We start from the raw sequence: 22,516 nt of genomic DNA on the forward strand, positions 1-22,516 counted from the left end.
GCCCACTTTTATGTTTTATAGCCTCATGTGTCAAATTATCATTTAATTTTGATTTTATTAATATAATTATATGATATGTGATGTATGCATGAACATGTGGAATAATAAGCTAGATGAGTTGATTAATATTACACGAATATGTTGGTATGATCTCTTTATATTATGCGTGTGTAGTTGAGCTTTGGTTGTTTTTTGTTAACATGTGAATGCATGTCTATTTGGTGGACATTCTATTCATCCACTGAGTTTGTTTAAACTCACCCACTCCTTTTAAAACCTTTATAGACTATTAGTGTTGTAGTGTGAGTAGTGCAGAAACTTCCAAAGGATTGATCCAAGTAGATTTTAGCTTTTGCATAGGTGATTTATACCTGTTATTTTGAATTGTGGAAATAAGGCAATGTGGTAGACTTTTAGTTGATAAATGTCATGACGTTTTGGATGTTTACATGACTTTATTGCTCTTAGGATTTATTAATATTGATTTTGGTATATTGATTGCTTGCTTGGACATATTTACGATGTTTTGAACTACCATTATAGTCATTTTGACGATTAGTTGATGAGTTAATAGATGCATGTTGAATAGATATAAGTTAGAATGGACTAAATGCCTTAATATGCTGTGTTTTTGCTATCTAGAGCAAAGGTATCGATATTCTGGTTTTAAAATTGATGCCTCCTTGATATTTCGAATGTGCAGGAAGTTGATAACTCAATTTGGTATCGATACCATGTCACGAGTATCAATACTCGGGGTAATAAAGCCAATACTTTTTAAAATGTACCAATAATTTCTAATGTTTTGATTTTAGGCAAGAAACAAAATGCTAATTTGGTATAAATTTTCTGGGTGACATCGATACCACCTATGAGGATAATCGATACGTTTAATCCAATATCCATATCTACGTGATTATTTCAGAGCTTTTGCTAAGAGGTTTAAAAGCATGTTTAAATATTTTTAAGCTCATCTGATGTATGATTAGCATAATTTAATGTTGCTTAGGGTATTCATGACTTAGAATCTCTATAAATGATCAAATGAAATTTTATGATAATCGCATGTCCTTAAGATGTTTATACTTTGATGATGATGAGATGGTGGCGTAGAATCCTATTACTCGAGCTCGCTGACTGGGCCGAGTATAGGGAGTTACATGTGTTGCCTTTGTAACTTATTTTGAGCTGCTTTTGGAGACTTTTTTTTAGCTATTTTTGTTTTGCTATTGTTAGATTTCCAATCCGTTTTTGAATTTTTATGCGGTTATTTTGAACTTTCAAAGCTTTTTTTGGTTGTTAACTTTGAGTACTATTATGTGCTACCATTGTTAACTTTCAAGACTTACTTTGTGTTGCTTTTTAAACTTTTAAGACTTTTTATATGTTGTCATTGTTAACTTTTTGTTTGGTTTTTAACTTTCAAGACTTATGTAGTGTTTCTAATGTCTTATTTGTTGTTTTCACCTTCATTTAAAGTTTTTTGAACTATTAAAAGAAAGAAAATGAACATTAGCAATGGCTTTTTATATGTTTTATACTTATTTTAACTAAAAGACAAAAACATATAAATTTCGATTAATTCGGTTAATCGACTGAATTAACCAAAATATTTCGCTTTTGTTAATGTATTTGAAAAAAACTTTGGTTCAATTAATGGTTAAGATTTTTACATTTTGGGTGATTCGGTTCGAGTATTAACCGAATCGACCATTTGAACACCGCTACTTCTATCTATATCTATCGGTGTATTCGATTTATCTTTCATCTTTTAATTTTAATTTTCTTTATTTATCTATGTTTTGAATCTTTGTTTTTTTTTATTCATGAACTTCTTCTTTTAGTTGTTTTCGTTTTCTTTATTTCTAAATATGTTTGTTTTTTCTTTCAAATCAGATTCAGATCTTTTTTCGAGTCAAACAACTTAAATATAATCTTGGTCCACTGTCCCACTATCATTTGGTATCAGATTTGGGTGTTCTTGAGTTGTTTCCTTATGTTAGATAAATTGCTTTCACCGATTTTACTTAAATAACCTCTAAAACTTGTTTTATACCCTAACTTTTTTTTGGAAAACATTGGTTTTAGTGGGCAAACAAATTCAAATCGATTTGAAATTTTATATATCATTTCTTGGTCCTTTGGTACATTGGAAAAAAAATATTTTTCGAACAAAAAAAAAGAGAAGGAATAAATTGAAAATTTAAGAAAATATGAAAAAGAAAAAATTTAAAAAATTATGGGTTGAATTTCGTGCCCAAAATTTTTAGATCTGGTATTTATCATATAAAGATGCTCAAGCTTAATTTTCACGATTTTAGAACTTTGGGAAGACCTTGAACAAAAAATTCAAGTTTTTCATTGATTTGGATTTTCTATTGGATATTTTATTTTCTTTTATTCTAGTCTTAGGTTTTCTTTTGTTTTTATCTTTTCTTATTCTATTATGCATTTTAACACATTTTCGCTTTTTTTGTTAATAGGTACGAAAACGTTGCCTCTCCTTTCTCTGTGCAACTTACTTCCTTTGGAGTCGAGTTTTTCTTTGACTTATTAGAGCTTTAGGTCAGCTTTTTTAGAGAGTGATTCCACATCTCTTTTTAATATTATTGAGTTTGATTACTCTTTAAAAGTTACAAGCAAGAAAATCTTAACTTTTTCTTCTTTGCCTCTTAGAGTTGTTTATTTTTATTGCAAGTGCATAGCAGTGAGACTTGATTTTACTTGATAATTTTTCTATTTGAGTGTCTTTACTTTCAAATTCTTAAAATGGTTCGCGCACATAGTATGGAAGAGGAGAATGATAAACATTGGGCAAAGCATAGGTGTTGAATTTGTAAAAACAATACCTGCATGAATATGTTGTCCCTAATGCCACTCAATCTGTTATTGTTCTTAGGTTTGTCAAAAACAACATTGGTACAAAAGACACAGTGAGCTCTATGAGCTTAAACAACTTTCGAAGGAGCACAAAAAAAATGTTTATTGATAAGAGGGACCACCAAGACTTTAAAAGCCAACAAGCAAAGGAGAGTATGATTGATCTCTTGCCTATTGTGAAATGGCATTGGTGTGGTTCAAAATATCATAAGGGTTTCCAATGTTTGATTCACTTTTCAACCAGTGATAAAAGTTTTTAAGAAGAACATATGTTTGACACTGAGCCTATTGAGGAGTCTTCTTTTAGTGCTACCATTGACGATGATGATATGAATAAGCAAGAAACTTCGAGTGGCGTCGTTTATGAATATCGTAAGTGTGATTTTGTGTCTATTGTTGAGTCTAGATATATCATTGCACCTTATTCCAAAGTTGATATCAAAGAAGTTGATAATAATAGTGAGAACTGTAATGATAGTAATAGTGCACTTTGTGAACCAGAAAAAGTTGATATTGAGAATTGTTTCTCATAGTCTATGAAATTGGATGAGTTAGAAATTTATTGTCCTCCTAAATAGTTGAATTCTGATGAATTCAATGTTCAAAATTTTTGTGAGGGGTTAAAGGGAAATGAGGATGATCATGTAAAAAGATTAAGAGAAAAGAGACCTTAAGCGATAAAAGTCAATTTGATTGTCCAACTTTGGTGAGTGAGAATTCCTATGAGGTAAAATTAGAGTATTCAATTCACATTGAAAAAGAGAAGAAAGAAAGAGCCTATACAATAAAGATGAATGATTATGTTTTCACTAACCTTAACTTGAATTTGTCTAGTGAACTTGCTTTTTTCTTTCAGGAATTTGTTGATCCTTTGAGAGGAGCTCAATTAACTCATTCCACCTATGATAAAATATATTTTTTTATTCGACCAAAGACAATATTCGAGGAGAAGGGGAATGATACATGCACGAATGGGGTGAAAATTATTAAAATCAATTCAACCAAGCTGCCAATTTTTAAGTTTGAAAGATTATTCGGATTGTGATGAATTTTTGGATAGGATCCAAGCATATCTGGGCTGAGATATTTACATAGCGTTCAAAGAGCTATCTCTTATCTTCGAAACGCACTTTGAACCGCTCAATTTCGAATCCGAGAGCTAAAGTTAAGACAATTTTACTGAAGACTGCGCAAGCAAAATTTTTTTACAGGATTATTACGGAAAATTATGAGTTTTGGGCTTTAATTCTATTTTAACTCATATTGGATTCTAGTGTAAAGCCTAATTTTGATTATATATGAGCTTAATATTCTATTAGATTTTATTATTTTATTATTTATTTATTTCGAATTTTAGGATATTTTAAGTATTTAAAATTATTTTAGGATATTCTTAGTCAATAAGAAAATTTAGTTATACTAAAGCTACTTCTTGTTTAGATTGGTTAGAGTTTCATTATACTTGAGAGTTTAATTTGGATGTAATTAGCTAGCCTATATTAAGGTCTCATTATTATTCATTAAAGGCATTGATTCATTCATTAATAAAATTTTCAACTCTTGTAGTTAATTTATTTCGTGCAAGATTGCTTTTTGTAATTTTAGAAGTGATTTTTCTCCATGATTTTCTTCAATGAGTTATGGGAATCTATTCTTAATCCTTCAATTTGTCAAAATTATTTCTTGAAGGGTTTATTAGAGCCATTAATTGAATTTGTTGATAATCTAATAGCGCATGTAGTTTTCTACTTTCGTTTCAATAAGTACGATAAACATATTATTAATATCATTTTAAACTAAAAAGTATAATTATTTTATTAATAATATTTATTAAAACATGTTAAAATTACTTTATATATCTAAAGTAAAAATGTTAATAAGTGAATTATGAACTTAAAATAAATAAAATATTTTTTCATCTAATAAGAAGGTTTATTAATATGAATATTAGAAGTATAACGCATATATATAATCTAATGTAGTCTTCTCCTCCATGTTTCTAAATATCATAAAATATTATTAATATAATGTTTAAACTAAAAAATAATTATAATTATTCCATTAACAACTAATTAACATATAAAAAAGCACTGTAAATATGACTATCAAAACAAAAATATTATTTGTTAAGGCAGTGTCCATTGTTTGGCATTGCTCAGATTATAAATTTGTCTGTTGCCAAATTTTAATGTAGGCGAGGAATTAATCCGGAAAGTGTTAAATGTTGTAATCACTTAGAGTATAAGTTATTAATATAGTGAATTATTTATTTTGGTAAAGTCCTAAAGAAATTGAAGTGCATAAACTTATCAATTGATCATTATTTTCTTGATTTGTTCATTATCAGTACAGAAGCGATGCGAACATTACTAGAATTTGCTTGCAAATGTAGAACTTTCATTATTTATCACCTACAACACTATTTAATGCATTTTAATATAACTAGTTTATTGATATCGATTTTTCAATAAAAATTGAAAAGTAAAAATACGGTCAAACTTTAAAGATCATAAAAATACAATTTTAAAATATTTTATTTATCTTTCAATAATAGTTATTCACATTAATTAAACAAAATTAAAATATTTTATTAAAAATAAAAATAGTAAAATATGTGATAAAAACTAGTTAAAAATTAATTAAATGCGTATAAATTTGTTAAATAATTATACTAAAGCACAAAGCTACATATATATTGTGATTAAAGTGGTTTGACGTAGGATATTTGGGAGAGTATATTCCAGAGCTTATTCGCATATGCCTGGAATTAAACCTTTTGGAAGCATATTCGTCAAATGCAGCATCCAATAATCAACCCAACAACCAGCAAATATTAATAATTGAACCATCAATCTGTTTCATCATCATCATACGTATATCAAGAAATTAATTAGTGGGTTGCTGACTAATTCCTTCATGAATCATTCATGCTTGTGATATTATTGGTGATAACCAAGTGCGTCCACATTATTTAATTTTCATTTTATTTTTAGATTACGTAATTGTCAAGAAATAAATAAGCTTGAAGTGGGCTTACATTCACAAAAACTGGTAAATCCCCCCTTGTGGTTAATTTCGTCTGCATTAATAAGAAAATCCACTCGTTTTCACTACTTTTTCTTTTCTTCTCTTCACTAATTTATAGGGACATTGAGTTATTAAATTGCTTTGACATGTGGACTTCACTAATCATCATATTGGAATTTCTTTAATTTGGGTTTTGTGATTATAAAAAGCTATTTTTGTGAAAAAAGAAAGAGCCAACTAGGCGTGTCGTGAAGAAATTCTTTTGCTTACGAATCTGGCTATTATAAATGAGTTAATTATTTTTTGCAACCCAGCCCTATACTTAGGTGAGCATGAGTATACTTGCTATTCACACAAATAATCAAACACTTGGACAACCTAATTCAACACAATAAAAGTTTAGCTTACTTGATTCTTGCATATAATTTTAAAAATAACATACGCTTATACTTCCAAATCTAAATTTCTTGTACCAAAGAAAACATATTAACAGAGTTCGTCTCCTATTCATTTCCCCTGCTTCTGATATTGCAGCTCCTTGGTCAGGCAATGGAAGGTGTTTTAAAGGCTTAAAACGTTGGCTTAGATAGCAAAAGAAAGTTGCTTGGAACTGCTCCAATTGTGCAAAACATTACCAAAAACGTCATAGAATTTAATGCTAACTTCAGTGGGAGTCATTTCCACTGACATGAAACCTTGTCCATCATGATAAAATTTCAGTTCTTGTGGATTCCACCAACTCACGTCTCCCCTCCATGCCTTTGATCCCCCTCCACTTGTCATGAATTGGGTTCCACTACATTGTTTTGGGGACCATAATCAACCATTTTAGTCACTACCCTTTTTCCAAATTTTAAGATATAAAAAGATATACCTGTCACTGCTGCTTATGTGCTGTAAGCAATGGTCATGCCCATTAATATAAAGATCAACGTCGTATGTCTGAAGAAGTGGAAGGAGATGAATGTTGAGCTCCTTAGCGTTCCCATGGTGTCCTGCACTCTTGATTGCATGGTGACCTACTACTATCTTCCACTTTGCCCTGGATTCTCCTAATGCCGATTCCACTTCCTATACATCAATATTGCCACTCACATTTATAACATTTGAATCCGATACATATTCGAATACGAGAATTTAAAAGAAAAAGTACCATCAAAAGATTGTTAAGGTATTTCTCTCTGGGTAATATGGCTTTCCAGTCATAAACATGATCTTCCGGGTCAGTGAAGTATTTGGTTACGAATGGAGTAGTGTCCACAAAGAAAAATTCTGCTATTTCTGCCAACAATAATGAGAGCCAAAAAGAAAATTAAAATATGGTAAAAAGAAAAAAAAAGGTTAATAAAATAAGATATTTGGGTTAATTACCAGGTCCAGCATTGAGGACAAAATATCTCAAACAAAGCCATCTGTTATCCATCTTTGTGAGGATGGGACTTAATTGAGCCTCAGCGTTGCCCCTGTAATCATGATTACCCAACACTGGCACCAAAATAAATAAATTAAATTCCCATTTTAGAATTAGTATTTAAAATCGATTGCATGAGGTTGAAGATTCGTACCATTGTACCATTGTTTTTGCAAGCTGGGAGCTGTATAAATATCAGTGAAGGATTGATGGAACAATGGATCGTCAACGCCGGTCAAACCATTGTCGTAAAAATTATCGCCGGTTGAGATTATGAAGTCGATATCTAATTGCTCTCCAATTTTCCCCATCTGAGCCATTAAATTAAAAAAATCGATGTTTTATCGATATATCTTATAGTTTTTTTATATAAAAAATAAAATTGCTTCGAGTAATTTATAATAATGGTTTACTACTTATTTTGGTTCTTATACTATACAAAATTATCAAATTGGTACTTAAGAAACTTTTTGTCATTTTAGCCCCTATACTTTCTTTCCATTTATCCGTTACTATTTAAAAAAGCACTAAGTAAACCAATGAAATGATACCACTTCAAAATAATATCATAAATTCAAAAAAAATCATAAAATCCAAAAGACAAAAAAAAAGCTTAAAAATCCTAAAACTAAAGATTCATTAATTAATTTTAAAATTATAAAAATAAATTTCATAAATTTTAAAAAATAATCTAAAAACCTAAAATTCCAAAACAAAAGTAAAATTGAACATCTATCTTTTGGAAATATATAAATATATAAAATTATTTTTAAAATACACATCAAGATTCAACCTGGAAAATGCAAGTCTAAGGTTAAATCTAAAATGCATTTTTAATTGAAAAATATTGTTTAAAAAAATGTAGGTTTGTTTAGAGTTTTAGGTGGTTTTAGAAAGTTTTAAAATTTTATTTGTAAGGTTTTTGCACTTTAGGTTTGATTGGCTTAGGTACTTTTCTTAATAGAAATTGTGAATGGTGTAACAAAGTAAACATAAACGGAAAAAATTACAGAGGCTAAAGTGATCCAATTTATGTATAATATGGGAGGTACAAAACGTAAAATAATGTAAAGAAAAATTGTTGGGTGAAAATATTTTTACAAGGGAAATGGGATTAGACCTGTCCATGGGCCGGGCGGCCCGGCCCGGCCCGACGGTCCGCCCAAAATATGGGAGGGTTCGGGTAAAAATATAGGCCCAAAATATGAGCTTGGGTAAAAAAACGAGGCCCGTTTAAAAAATGGGCCTGGCTCGGGCTCAACTTTTTTGGCCTGGACCTGGCCCGGCCCGAATATAATAAATATATATTTTTTAATTTTAAAATACTTTAAAAAAAATTTTTTTATTTTTAAAATTTTTTTTTGTGTTTATTAAAAATCGGGCCGGGCCGGGCCGGCTCGGGTTTATTATTTTTTCCCGGGCCGGGCCTGGGCAAAATTTCAAGCCCATATTTCAGGCCGGGCCGGGCCCGGGCCTAAGAGTCGGGTCAAAATTTTTTCCGGGCCCGACCTAGCCCATGTACAGGTCTAAATGGGATATAGGAATCTATTTAGCACCTTTTTAATTTTTTTGGTGCCAATTATCTATTAATAACGTGAATAGTTAGGATTGTGATTTTGGATAGGTATAGACTATAGAGATGTGATTGGTTGGAAACGGCCAAAACTGAAACAGGAATTTTCTAGTCCAAACTATATGAAACCCAATCAACGTGTGAGAGACTTACGAAACTGGCTAACTTTGTCCATTTCTCTCACTATTCTCACTTGAGGAATATTAAACTGTAAAAAAGAATCTGGGATTTTATTTGGAATTATACCATTCCAAAAGTTTTTAAAATGATTAGACTGTAAAAACAATATGTTCACTGGCATCTTCATTTTATTCTATTGGGCTTTACTAGATAGTTTTGTTGGATATAAAATTTTAAGACAAGTGATGATGGAATTCCAAAAAAGCTTCGGACCAAAATGATTTTCTTCTTAATAACAACCAGAAAGAAAGAGGAGAACGTTACTTGCGTTTTCATCGAACATTCAATGACAACTTTTAAGAAAGTAGAAAAGCAAAAGACCTGAAAAGCAACTTGAGATTGGTTATAGTGTCCTCTCCTTCCCCAATCTCCGACCACCAAGAAGCTCAGAGACCCATCTGGTTTGCCTGCGTGTTCAAACCGCTCAAGCTCTGCCACACACGATACTACAAACAACCCAACAACCAACGTCCACGACGCAAGCCTTTGGTTCATAGCTTTTTTGGTTGGAACAACCATATTTATGTGAAATGAGGTGAGAGTAGGGAGGCAAGGCAAGGTAGAAAATGAAATGAAGAGCCCTGCTATCCACGCCATTTATAACCAGTTGGAGCATATAATATGTTTCTACGAGGGTAGGATTTAAAAATCATTTTGAAGTCCCACGAAAATTCCTTAGAATGACGTAAGGCTATAAGATTGACTGAAGGAAAGCATACATTAATAAGAAAGAACCAAAAACCCACCAAACCTTATGGCCCAAGCTGGTCTTAAATCCACCAATTAAGTTAGCTCTGCCTTCATCCCACTCTTAACTTTACCTCAAATCTGCTATTAGCTGTTGTGTGTTCTCTATTTCATCCGGGCAAAATACCAAAAAAAAGTCCCTTTTTTTTTAAAAATTTATCGAAATCGGCCCGGTATTTTATTATTTATCGGAATTGGTCCTTTTCCCCGAAAACGCATCCCCGTCAGCGCGATGTTAGGGGACGTGTCAGCAAAACGCGTCCTGGAGGCGCGCTTTGCATACGTGGACACAAAGCGCGCTTACGAGAACGGGCTTTGTTGCCACGTAGGCAAAGCGCGCCCTCGGGGACGCGTTTTGTTGCCACGTAGCACGCCCCTGGGGACGCGTTTTCCCCGCGCATGAACAGTGCAACAGCCATTTTTTTGACCATTGCCCCCCCAACGGTAAAAAAAAACCTATAAAACCCCCCACCCTTTCATTTTTTTTCACAAACTAATACTCTCTCAATTATTTTCTCAATTTCCTCTCAATTTCCTCTCAATTTGCTCTCAATTTCCTTCCAAATTTCTCTCAAATCCCTATTTTTAATTATTTTAAAAAAATTAATTTTTTAAATTTTTTTTAAATCGTAAAAATTTGTACGAATTTAGCAATGGCTGGAGAATTGATTCGTCTTAATAACCAACACATATCCGTCGAACAAATTAAAATGGTAAGTGTTAAATTTATTTTTTAAATATTACTTAAGATTTTTTTATTTATGCATTTTTAGATAATTATTAATTTATTATTTGTTATAAAAGTCTGTAGATCGGATATTGGAATGCTATATCCGGAATATGCATGGTCCTCCATCACCGTTGGTAGAGAATTACCTGCGGGAAGTGGGTTTTTGGCACGTGGCGACGGTAGGCCGGGGATGCAAGTTGGACCCGAAACTTATCAATGCGTTGATCGAGAGGTGGAGACTCGAGACGCACACATTCCATCTTCCATGTGTAGAGTGCACTATCACTTTGGAAAATGTAAATCTGCAATTGGGATTGCCGGTGGACGGGTACCCAATCACTGGGTCTGTTCAATCTGGCGATTGGGGAGCGGTGTGCTACGAGCTTTTGGGCGCTATTCCAGAGAAATTTAACGGAGGTCGGATCGAGATGGGCTGGCTACGAGACACATTCCTGGATCCGGATGATGATTCAACTGAAGTAGAAAGAATTCGATATACTCGGGCATACATTCTTCAGATAATTGGAGGTTATCTGATGCCGGACTTGTCACGGAACCTCGTACATCTAAGATGGCTGCTGAAACTCGTTGATTTTAGAGCAGCTGGTGAATTGAGTTGGGGGTCTGCCGTCTTGGCAATATTATATCGGGAGATGTGCGGGGCGACGCGACCGAGTAAAGCGAAAATCAGAGGTTGCCTGTCACTACTGCAGTTATGGGCATGGTTTCGCTTTCCATTTCTACGTCCTCGAGTGGACCACCCATATACATTCTCACTCATAACAAGGTGGTAGTTAACGCCGTTTTTGATGCTATGTTGTTTCAAAGCACCAATAAAACTATCCTTGTTGGAAAACTGATTACCAACTTCAAATTCACGTAAATCTAGCCCCGAACTTGTACGATCACGCAACCAGTGTGGTAGATCTGGAAACTCCAACGCATCATCTGCAGATAGATCGACATTATGCATGTGGGTTGGAGGTTAGTATGCTCTGAATCGTGGATTTTCTTCTTCATCTGAACTCCTTTCAGCATCTTCAGGTTCTGTTGGAATAGGCTCCGGTTCAGAAAATAAGCCAACTTCTACACCATAGGGCTCGGGCTCTCGAGGTGGATCCACATCGGAGTCATCTTCTAACCCACCATCATCTGCAAAGTACGAGGTCCCCTCACCGGTGGACGTCGTAGGGAGTACATCATTCCTTCTTCTGGGCATTTCATAACGTCCCCAATTGGATGTAAATTGCCAACCACCAGAACTTGATGCTGTTCCCCAGTACGTATTTCCAGCATCAGACATCGAGCCACCAACGTATATGTCCCATCCACCGACAAAGTGTCTTACAGGGGATGTGCATTCCACACCGCTACCAAACATGGGTTGTTCCATGTTTTGTAACCCGTTAACCGAGTATCAGCCAGGGGTCGTGTATACATCTCGAACACCGATCGCAAGTACATCATTTGGCGATGTAAATTGTACATATAACTCAATATAATGTGCTCCACTAGCAAGATGAGTCTGCACCATTGCCTCCAAGCTACAAGCACCTTTTATGTCGAACGAGTCATATGTCACCGGATCAACAGAAGAACAAAATTGATACGTAATAGACAGAACTTTCATTGGCGTCGTTCTGAAAATTTTACGCCTAATTCTTTTACGAAGTTTTGTCAAATCTATGTTCTGGTTAAAAACCAGTTGCACCGTATTTTCGAAAAAAAACAACACCGTTCTCGGTGTGGCAAACCTTACCATCATAGTAAATAACAGCACTAATACGTTCACTCATATTTAACTTCTAACCTTCTTAGCCTCTCTAAATTTTTTTGCTCTGTAACTTATGCAATCTGAGAACATTTTTTGGCTCATTTATAGCCTCACCCCAAACATGCTACTATAGCAAAAGAGCATCCACGAGGGCGCGATTTCATAAATTCTTCTGATAAAGCATCCTACTTGAAGCGTTTTTTATACTATTTGCTCAGAAACGTCAACTCGAAATTATTTTTTAGGACCTATTGTAGCAAAAGCGCGTCCACGTGGGCGCAATTTCAGAAATTCTTCTAATAAAGCATCCTGCTTGAAGCGTTTTTTATACTGTTCGCTCAGAAACGTCAACTCGAAATTATTTTTTCAAGACCAACTGTAGCAAAAGCGCGTCCACGTGGGCGGGATTTTAGAAATTCTTCTGATAAAGCATCCTGCTTGAAGCGTTTTTTTTATACTATTTTCTCAAAAACGTCAACTCGAAATTATTTTTTCAGGACCAACTGTAGCAAAAACGCGTCCACGTGGGTGCGATTTCAGAAATTCTTCTGATAAAGCATCCTAAACCATAAACCCTAAACCCTAATCCCTTATTTGTTTAATTTTTTCTCTAAAACCTTAAAACCCTTAAACCTTAAACCCTAACCCTAAAAACTCAAAACCTAACGGTGGAGAAACAACAAAAACGCGTCCCCAGGGGCGCGCTACGTGGCAACAAAACCCGTCCCTGGGGGCGCGCTTTGCCTACATGGCAGAAAAGCGCGTCCTCGTAAGCGCGCTTTGTGTCCACGTAAGCAAAGCGCGCCCCTAGGGACGCGTTTTGTTGACACGTCCCCTGACATCGCGTTGACGGGGACGCGTTTTCAGGGAAAATGACACATTCCAGTAAATAATAAAATACCGGGTCCATTTCGATAAATTTTAAAAAAAGGGGATTTTTTTTGGTATTTTTCCCCTTTCATCCTTAAATTTATTGATTAAATTGCCTGGAATTTTGTGAAAAATAATAAATTTACATAATTAAAATTTTAAAATTCAAAAAAAATCTAAAAGTTAAATCCAATAGTAAATTACCTTCTAGCTTTACCCCGTATGTTTGGTAGGTTTGACAATTAGTTAGTTGGTAAAACATCAAGGAATACGATACGTTGAATTATTGTTGTCTCTCATGAATTATGACCTCGTTTTCCCTACTACCTCTATGCAATCACAGCAACAAGAAGCATATGGCTGGTGGCATTGGCAAATATGTTGATGCTTTTTTTGGGTTCAAAATTTCAATCCCTATTTTATTATCATCCCAAGTTAGTGAAGGTATGTAATGGATTTGACTTTAAACAAGATTTTGTTTGAGTGATTACAATATTATATATTTAATTGAATTATTATCGGAATAAAATATACAAACTAATTATATAAATATCAGATTATGGTACGTCCACGTAATATGTTTATTAAAAATAACATGAAAGTCAAATACTACTTTAGTTGAAACGGTAAATTTAAAAATTTTATGTTATGATAAATAGGATTCAAATCTTATCATAAATATATATTTTTAAAATTTTATATAAAAATAGAAACACTCTCAATCTAATATTTATTACTTTATTAAAATAAAAAAATCTAATAATTTACTACTTTATTACAATCTTTACATGAAGTATAGGTATATTGTTACCATCAGAAGTATTTAGTTATATATATATATTCCCTTTCAAGCTAGATCATTTCAAATAAAGTTTTGAAAAGAAATAAAGCACAGGGCAAAAACATGTTTCTTTTTATTCCACTTCCAGAAAAGAAAAAAAATTCTTGATTAACTTCCTCTTTTATTGTTTTAATCTGAAAAGAAAATACCAGGCTTGATGGTTTTCAAAACAACAGAGTTAACTTGCACAAAATAAATTAAAATAATAAAATAATGCAATATAAAGATATGGAGAAATTCACTTCCAAGCATATTCATAATTTTTAATTAATTCAGTACTTCTATCGTATCGATTTAAAATATTGTTTATATTAATATATATTTAATGGTTGAGATATTGTTATATAAAAGTAATAATTAAAATATAACGCTTGAATTGTTAAACCAATTAAATGTCACATCGATATAAATAGGTCTCTCTTATCAATATAATATAATGTATCAAAATTGAATAATATATAATTCTACCAAGCGTCAACCAACCAGGTAATGATAGTTTGTGCCATTATATGTTATAATCAGTAGATGATATTATTGATGCCCATACAAGGATCATCCTAACTCTTTACTGCTGGGGAAACAAATTTGTCGTTTACATATTTATGTTGATAACTATGTCTTCTATCAATTTCATGCATTTTGATTTGTGGTCCTATGAAGTTGCAAGTAACAAACCATCAACTAACATTTTTGAAGGAGACCATCTGTTGGGAATTTCCACGAATTTTCCTATTTCTTTGTCTTCGTTTGGGTGAGAGGGGAAGGAGAGAAAGAAATGGTTTAATTATTTTTCAATTCCTGTTCTTTTTGAAATTTTGGATTTCAATCTATCTACTTGTGTTTAATTTCAAAATTTTATTTATCTAGATTTAAAATTAAAAATTGATTGAGAAAACGTGGTATCCATTGAATTTTAATTTTTAAATAAAATCTTTTGATTTAAAATCAACAAAAGTCCTTATCAATTGAATTATAAAGTCTAAATTATTAAAATTAAACTAAAAGTTAAATTTCAAAGATTCAAAGTGAAGACATAATTAATTTGAAAATAAAGAACGGAAAGAGATAAAAGAATTGAATAGTGGTGTTTGGGTTTTTTTCCTTTCTAAAATATTATAGATTTATTGTTATAAATTTATATGAAGAGAAAGTTTTATTTTATTGTTAAATAATATATTTAAAACTATTTTAGTTTTCATTTCTCCTTTGCACTTTATACTAATTAATGGAACTTTTGTATACGTTACAAATAAAACTTATAAATCTATTGCATCCTATTTGTTATTTCTAACTAAGAGTAATCATCTAAAGTTTTGGTTTAATTATAACATAATATTTATTTCTTCTACTTTAATCTAATATAAAATTGATTTATCATTATCAATGTTATAGCTTAGCTAACGAGACCTTGGCTTAATTGACGAAGACGAGGCCTTGGATCTTGAGTAGTTAGGACTCAAACTTTTTATGTGCAATTATATTTGTAGGTCTTCAAGTGCAATTGTCATAGGTGGGTTTTAATTTAATTAGTCTACTCTGTTTGTTGACTTTAGCCTAGATGGTTTGATTCTGCAATATGATTATTCAGATAGTTCGTTTGTAATATTTTGATGCTTGTAATTGTATTATACTTCAAAAACTTACTTCTTTTGATTGGTTGGTTTGAAATTTTAACCTAATAAAATTGATAATCAAATTATAAAACTAAAAATATTATAATTGAATTCCCAAATTAAATTAATATGATATAAAGACGAAAATGTAAATTTTCAAAGAGAAGTTATACGTTATGAGCCAAAATTCTAGTAAATCGCAAAAAATAACCAAAAAAAATGTTTATACATTAAACAACAAATTGCCACTTGCTCACAACTGCGGCAGAGATTCAACTTGTTTTCTCCCCTTTCTTGTTAATTTCACATATCAACATCAACATGTAACCTTTAACTTATATACCAGAGTTGGGAAATTCTTGGGGGTAGCATAATGCAAGAATATGAGGTACTGTTTTCTGTTGTTGTTTGATAATTCAATTCAATGCAAAAAAGCGAAAAGGACATGATGAATGAAGATCACATGGATGGAAAAAGACTATATAATACTAATAATAAGAGGTTGCAGAGCACATTATTATCCTATCCATTTCCATTGGAGACTTCCTTTGAAAAATCTTGTGCAATGGGCATGAAACACACAGTTCTCATCTCTTTCACCACTTATCCAAATCTTGAGGAGCTCCGATTTCCCCCCAACCTCCCCACAAATTATCCCACTAAGTACTAAAATATTGAGCAATGATACGAGGCTACTCATCAACTACTGCAATTATTATTCAACACTACATATGATATTATATAATATGGAGCAATTTGCAGATTGCCCATCCCTATTCCAAATAATTTTATCCAAATAAGGCGGGGCTAGTTGGCTTTTATCATATGCATATGCCCTTTAGGGGATGATGATGATTCCCACTTTGGAATTTAGTTCTGCAAGTTTTTGGAAGCTTGTATTGCAGAATGCAGATTTTTAATTAGGAAATTTCCAGTTCTGCAAAACCCTCATAAAAGAAAAGAGCATTATAGAAGGGCCATGTTGGATGAACTTTAGAGCATGATTATCATGAAGTGAGCTATCGAGGCTTCTGACGTGAACCAAACGGTGGTAAAACTTTAGACCCCATTTATGTCAAGATATCCACGTAATTGGCAGAAATTATGAAGTTATTGGTCAAGGATTTGATGGTATGGTAGTAAACAATTCATGTCAGTCCAAATGCTTAACGATTGATACCTAAAACAGAGAGTAGAAAAGTTCTGTAATAAAGGCTCCATGCTAATCTCAGTATTTGGTTGACATACATGATAGTATGAAAACATGCCCCCTATTCTCATAGGTACTTCAATTATATTTTGTTGAAGTAGTTACTACTTTAACTATTAACTACCAATTCATTAAAATATACCTCTAAACCACATGATATTTTTAATTAAATAAATACATTTAAAATTAAATTAAATTAAAAATTCGTCTCTCTTTTCTCCCCTCCCTTCTTTATTCACTTTTTTTTTTGTCTTCATCTTCTTAGCCATGTGTGAAATAAAAAATCCGTAAAAATAGAGAAAATTGGGGTTCTCTTTTCTGTCCTTTTTTCTTTATTATTTTGAATTCTTAATGTTGAACATTAGAGTTTGTTTTAATGGAAAAGAAGATGAGAATTTATTTTAATATTGAAATAGAGGTTCGTTCATTTTAAAAGAAAAAAAAAGGAAACTAGGGTTTGTTTTAATGGGAAATTTTTAAATAAAATTTATTTTAAAATTTTGTACAAATTTTTTGTAGAAAAGATAAAGATAGAAAGAGAGATATTGAGAGATGATGTCACGCCCTAAAATATAGAAAGTCAATTGTAATGAATAAATAAGAAAAGTTAATAGACTTGATGGTTAAGTCTTACTCCCTTATTTTAGAGGTCTTAAGTTCGAACTTTCTTTCTTCAATTTCTTTTCCTTTTATTAGGATAAAAGTCACAACTAAAATATATACAATTGGGAGTTAAAACTAAATAAGAAATAGGCTTCAACTTTAATGGTTAAGAGTTAGCTTTATTTTTAAATGATCCTAGGTTTGAGCCACTCTCTTCCCTTCTATTTCCTTTTTATTTCGGCCCAAAATTTTGGGTTATTTACCCTTGTCGCCCCAGAGTTTCAAACCCTAACTATTTAACTATTTTTTTCCCAATTGGACTAGGTTTGCCTCTTTTCAAATCCTAGTAAAACTTCTCTTCATATTTTCTATTTCTTCTCTATTTCTTTTCTCTTCTTTGCACTATATTTTACATCTTTTTGTTGTTGAATATTTTTCTTTTCCGTATCAAATCAATCCCCGTTAAATCATTTTTCTACAGGTTATTGAATTCATCGTTGATAGCCTCCTTATTTTTATCAAAGTTTGGTAAGTGCATTCGTTTCGATAAGTCGAACTCGTAATTCAAAAATAGCATCGTTCCACATTAATCTTTCAATTCAATTGCTCAATCTTTTACGATTCTTGACAATTTTTTTGATAATCTTGTCAAATCTTGAAATCAACAGCTAATTCGTGAGTAAGTGTCATTTGAAGGATCAGATTTAGGTGAATCAGACTAGAATTGGGCATGACGAACATCGATTGAACTCCCAGTGAAAAGTGTGTTCTTTACAAAGTGATTCGGGACAAACCGTGTGTAAGAATATGGTCACATGGTCTCCTATACAGGCGTTTGGACCACACGGCCACCACACAACCATGTGCTTCTGTTATGTTAGGGTACCTTTGATTTTCACACGACCAAGAATCTCTCACACGACCGTGTCTCTCTTGCAAGGTAATTTTTACGTTTACCACACGGCCTAAATACATGGTCGTGTAACCCTTCCACACGGTTTATAGCTCCTCACATGGGCCGGCCACATGGCTGTGTGACCCCTATTTTACAGTTTTGCCTAGAATTTTGTAAACTGTTTAGTTTAGTCCATGTATAGTCCCCGAATTATTTTTAAAGATTTTATTCACTCATTTAAGTCCCTAATATTAGGAACATGCTAGAATCTGTGAGTTGATTGAATTGCTATTGTAATAATGATGATATGTGAACATTACATGTTTACTGTCATTGTAATTTTGATGAACTGTTACTGTTATTTTTACCACTGTATTACTAATTGCATATTCAACATGCCTACTATTATTGTTGAACCTAATACAAGTTAAGCATATCTAATGCTACTATTGAACTGAATACATGATAAAACATGTCTATTGTTTTTACATGATACTATTACAAGCATATCATACATCACTGCATGGGGTGGGATGATTGTAAGGAGGAAGTATTGAGAGCTTAATAATTTGGAACACTAGTGGTTCATCCACAAATTACTAATGGCTTTTTTCTGGAAATAAGCTGTGCATCCACAACAAGTGGCAATTTATTTACAAATATTTTTATTTGAAAATACTGGTGGTTCATCCACAATTTTTAGTACTAATAGTTTATTTGCAAGTATTGGTGGTTCATCCACAAACTAGAGTGTATTGGTTGGAAGAGTTTTGGGAAACTCTTGCTATGAAGTGTAGCGAAGTATGGGTAGGATTTTGCATTGACATTTACATGCATGCTCAAAATAACTGTCGGTTTATGCTTTGATATACGATTGTGATTGTTCTAAAAACTATTTGTTGTATGCTTGATTACTATTTTGCACTGGTTTACTTGTGATAGGACTCACATTGAGCTTCTTAAGCTCAATCCCCTTTATTTTCTATCTTTACAGATAACCCTCCAAGTTAGGACTTGGACTCGGCATCCTGAATGTCTCGGCTCGGCATGTTTTTTATTTATTTATTAAAGTATCTTAGATTTATTATTCGTTATTCAAAGACCGTGTTGTTTTATTTTTAACTGTTGCATGGAACATAGGTTTTTGGGATTTATATAACATGTATGGCATTTAATTTGAATTTAGGATATTAAAAAATGAATTTAGAATTAATCATGCATAAAATAATTATGCTTTTTCTTAATTGAAAATCACTTTTCCGCTACTAGATTATAAATAAAATTTGAGTAATAAATAAATTGGAAATTAACTCAATTTTCAAAAATAGTCACTGTTACAAGGAAAATGATAAACTTAATCAGTTTTTGCTAACTCGTGAGTTTTTTTCTGGAAATAGAGTTAGTTTTCTTCTAAGTTAAACAAACGTTTTAAAATTACTGTTTTATAAACGTTGTTAGCTTACTAGGCCATTTCGTTGGCCAATGCAATCTTCCGAATTTGGGCCTAACGTCTATGCCGAGATGGGGAAGTTACAAATGATATTTTATTTTTAATTTAATTGAATATTAAATTTAAATATTTTTACTTAATTAAAAATGTCACATGTCATAATCAATACCATAATATGGAATATTAAATTGGTAAAAAAAACTAATAGAATCAAATAAAAAATTATTTTAAAATCGTTAATTTGAATTGGATTTAAATTTGTTTAAATATTTACCTTTGTTATTATCTATACTATTTTTAAGCTCTTAACTGAGTTGGTGTCACCCTCAACTGGGTCACCAACTGGGTCAGGAAATTATGAAAATGTTTTTTTGTAATTAAAAAAAAGGTTTCATTATTCAAGGGTATTTTAATCTTTTAATTTTAACAAAAATAAATTAAAATATGCATATAATGGGATTTGAATATGCATCAATTGGATTATTTAAACTTTATATTTACCAATTGACCAAAGCTTCATTTTATGTATTATAAACATTTTGTTTTAATATACACAATTTATTATCTTCATCGATTATGTTTATATATTAATAATGTTGTTTATTGAATTGGTGTCACAAGTCGACTTGACATTAACTCATAATTGATGACAAAATCATAATAAATAAGCAGTAGTGCATTTAGCATTGTTTATCTCATATATTTACGTGTTTAAATTTTATTTTACTCATTATTTAATCTAATTTTTTATTTTAATATCATACATATTTCATGTGTTATTTTGATTAATTAGTTTCAAACCATATGTTTCATTGTTTATTGTATGTTACTTTTAAAGAGGCACATGTTTTAAATATGTGTTTCCACATGCATATATACATGTGATAAGATTTCTAGTAATTTATAAAACACGTTCTATTATTATTTACTAGTGTTGGGGATTGACCCGATTAAGCAACAAACAAGTAAAAAATAGCGGAAGAAATTGAGAAATTAAACACACAAATGTAACGTAGAAAAACCTCTTCAAAGAGGATAAAAAAGCAATGAGTAAAAATAATTTTACCATAATGGCAAAAAAATGAAGAGTACAAAGATGGAGATAAAAACTAAACCCTGAAACCCCGAAAAAACAAAAAACCCTCAAAATGTAAATACAAAATTCTCCAAATGTGTTATGAATTCTAATCTCTAATAGGTTTTTTTCTAAAATTGTAAAAAAACCCTATTTATGGCTAAATTCATAGGTCAAATAATAATAAAATAATCTAGACTAATTAGAGTTTGATTGAAACAAATAAACAGAGTTTAATTGGAAGATTATTTCTCAAATCTGACTGAAATAGGAATCCTACTCAACAAATTTCCACATTGACTCATATTTCCACAACGCAATCTTTGCCAAAGCCTGCCACGGACTTATCTTGAACTATGCAAGAAATTAACTGAGTCGAATATGTGTTTAGAAATTGGAAGACTTCTAGCCTTCAACTTGTACATTGCCAATCAAAACTAACCCAGGTCTAATTTTCACGAACACAATGCCCTAACTTTTCAAGACCTGTATCCAAAAGAGAACCTCTCTTTAGAAATGATCATACATTTTTCCCTCCTATGACTAAGTTGTCTTCGCTCCAAATGAGTTGACTTCGACTCCGTAACGGACGAGGGACGTTCGATTTCACCGGTCACTGTAGAACCTTCCAGAATATAAAGACTGTTGGTTCTTTTATCTTTTAACAAAATGAGAGCCCCATAAGACACCTTAATGTCGCTCGACTCGATGTTGATTCTGCAACCTTTCAAGTCTAAAATACTCAATAAGGCAAGATTCTTTTGTAAATCAAGTATATACTTGACATCTAAAAGTGTCCTAATCGTCCTATCGTGTATCCTAATTTTAACAGTACCAATACCAATTACCTTACTGGATGAATCATTTCACATGCATACAACTCCACCTTTAACCAAGCTGTATATGGAGAACCATTCTCTATTAGGACATATGTGGAAAGAACATCCCGAATCTAGGATCCACTTGGACGTAAGCTCGAAGCTTTTTCTCGTTGACACTAATAAAAAATCATCACCGTTTTCATCGGCCAAATTAGCACCAGCTACGTCTTCCCTGTTACTCTCAACAGCTCTTTTATTTCGTAATTTATAACAATATGCTTTGATGTGACCTAACTTCTTACAATAGCGACACCTTTTGTCTCGCTTTTTTGATACAACCAAAATAGAAGCTTGCCTATTTGCCTTGTTATCCGAACCAAACTCATTGTCGAATTTGTCTTTACTCAACAAATAACCCTTCACATCCTTATATGAGAGTTTGTCTCTGCCATAAATTAGGGTCTCCTTAAAAGACTTGTATGAAAGGAGTAAAGAACACAATAATAGCATAGCCTGATCTTCATCGTCAATTTGAACCTCAACATTATTTAAATCATTTAAAAGTGTAATGAATTGACTGATGTAATCTCTAAGAAGCTCACATTCGTTCATGTGAAACGTAAATACATGGTGTTTAAACACTAAACGATTAGCCAGAGACTTAGTCACATAAAGAGTTTTTAACCTTTTTCACAATGCGGATGAGGTCTTCTCCATCGATACCTTTTGCAATACCCTATTCACGAGACACAATTGGATTGCAGACAATACTTTTTCATCAAGCTCTTCCCATTCTGACTGATCTAGATTCTCAAG

The 22,516-nt window shown here is 32.2% G+C and overlaps 1 protein-coding gene across 1 annotated transcript; it reads right to left on the bottom strand.

Annotated features, from left to right (window-relative positions):
* Positions 1-6,289: 6,289 nt before the first annotated feature.
* LOC105785570 (purple acid phosphatase 8) lies at positions 6,290-9,721 on the bottom strand. The gene is made up of 6 exons (XM_012611680.2): positions 9,393-9,721; positions 7,473-7,629; positions 7,279-7,392; positions 7,061-7,188; positions 6,782-6,978; positions 6,290-6,703 (listed from the first exon to the last, which is right to left on the bottom strand). The coding sequence occupies exons 1-6, from the start codon at positions 9,666-9,668 to the stop codon at positions 6,490-6,492; spliced, it is 1,086 nt and encodes a 361-aa protein (XP_012467134.1). The 5' UTR covers positions 9,669-9,721; the 3' UTR covers positions 6,290-6,489.
* Between the last annotated feature and the right edge of the window lie 12,795 nt (positions 9,722-22,516).

This window comes from Gossypium raimondii, chromosome 1 (genome assembly GCF_025698545.1).
Source record: "Gossypium raimondii isolate GPD5lz chromosome 1, ASM2569854v1, whole genome shotgun sequence".
Classification (NCBI taxonomy): Eukaryota; Viridiplantae; Streptophyta; class Magnoliopsida; order Malvales; family Malvaceae; genus Gossypium; species Gossypium raimondii.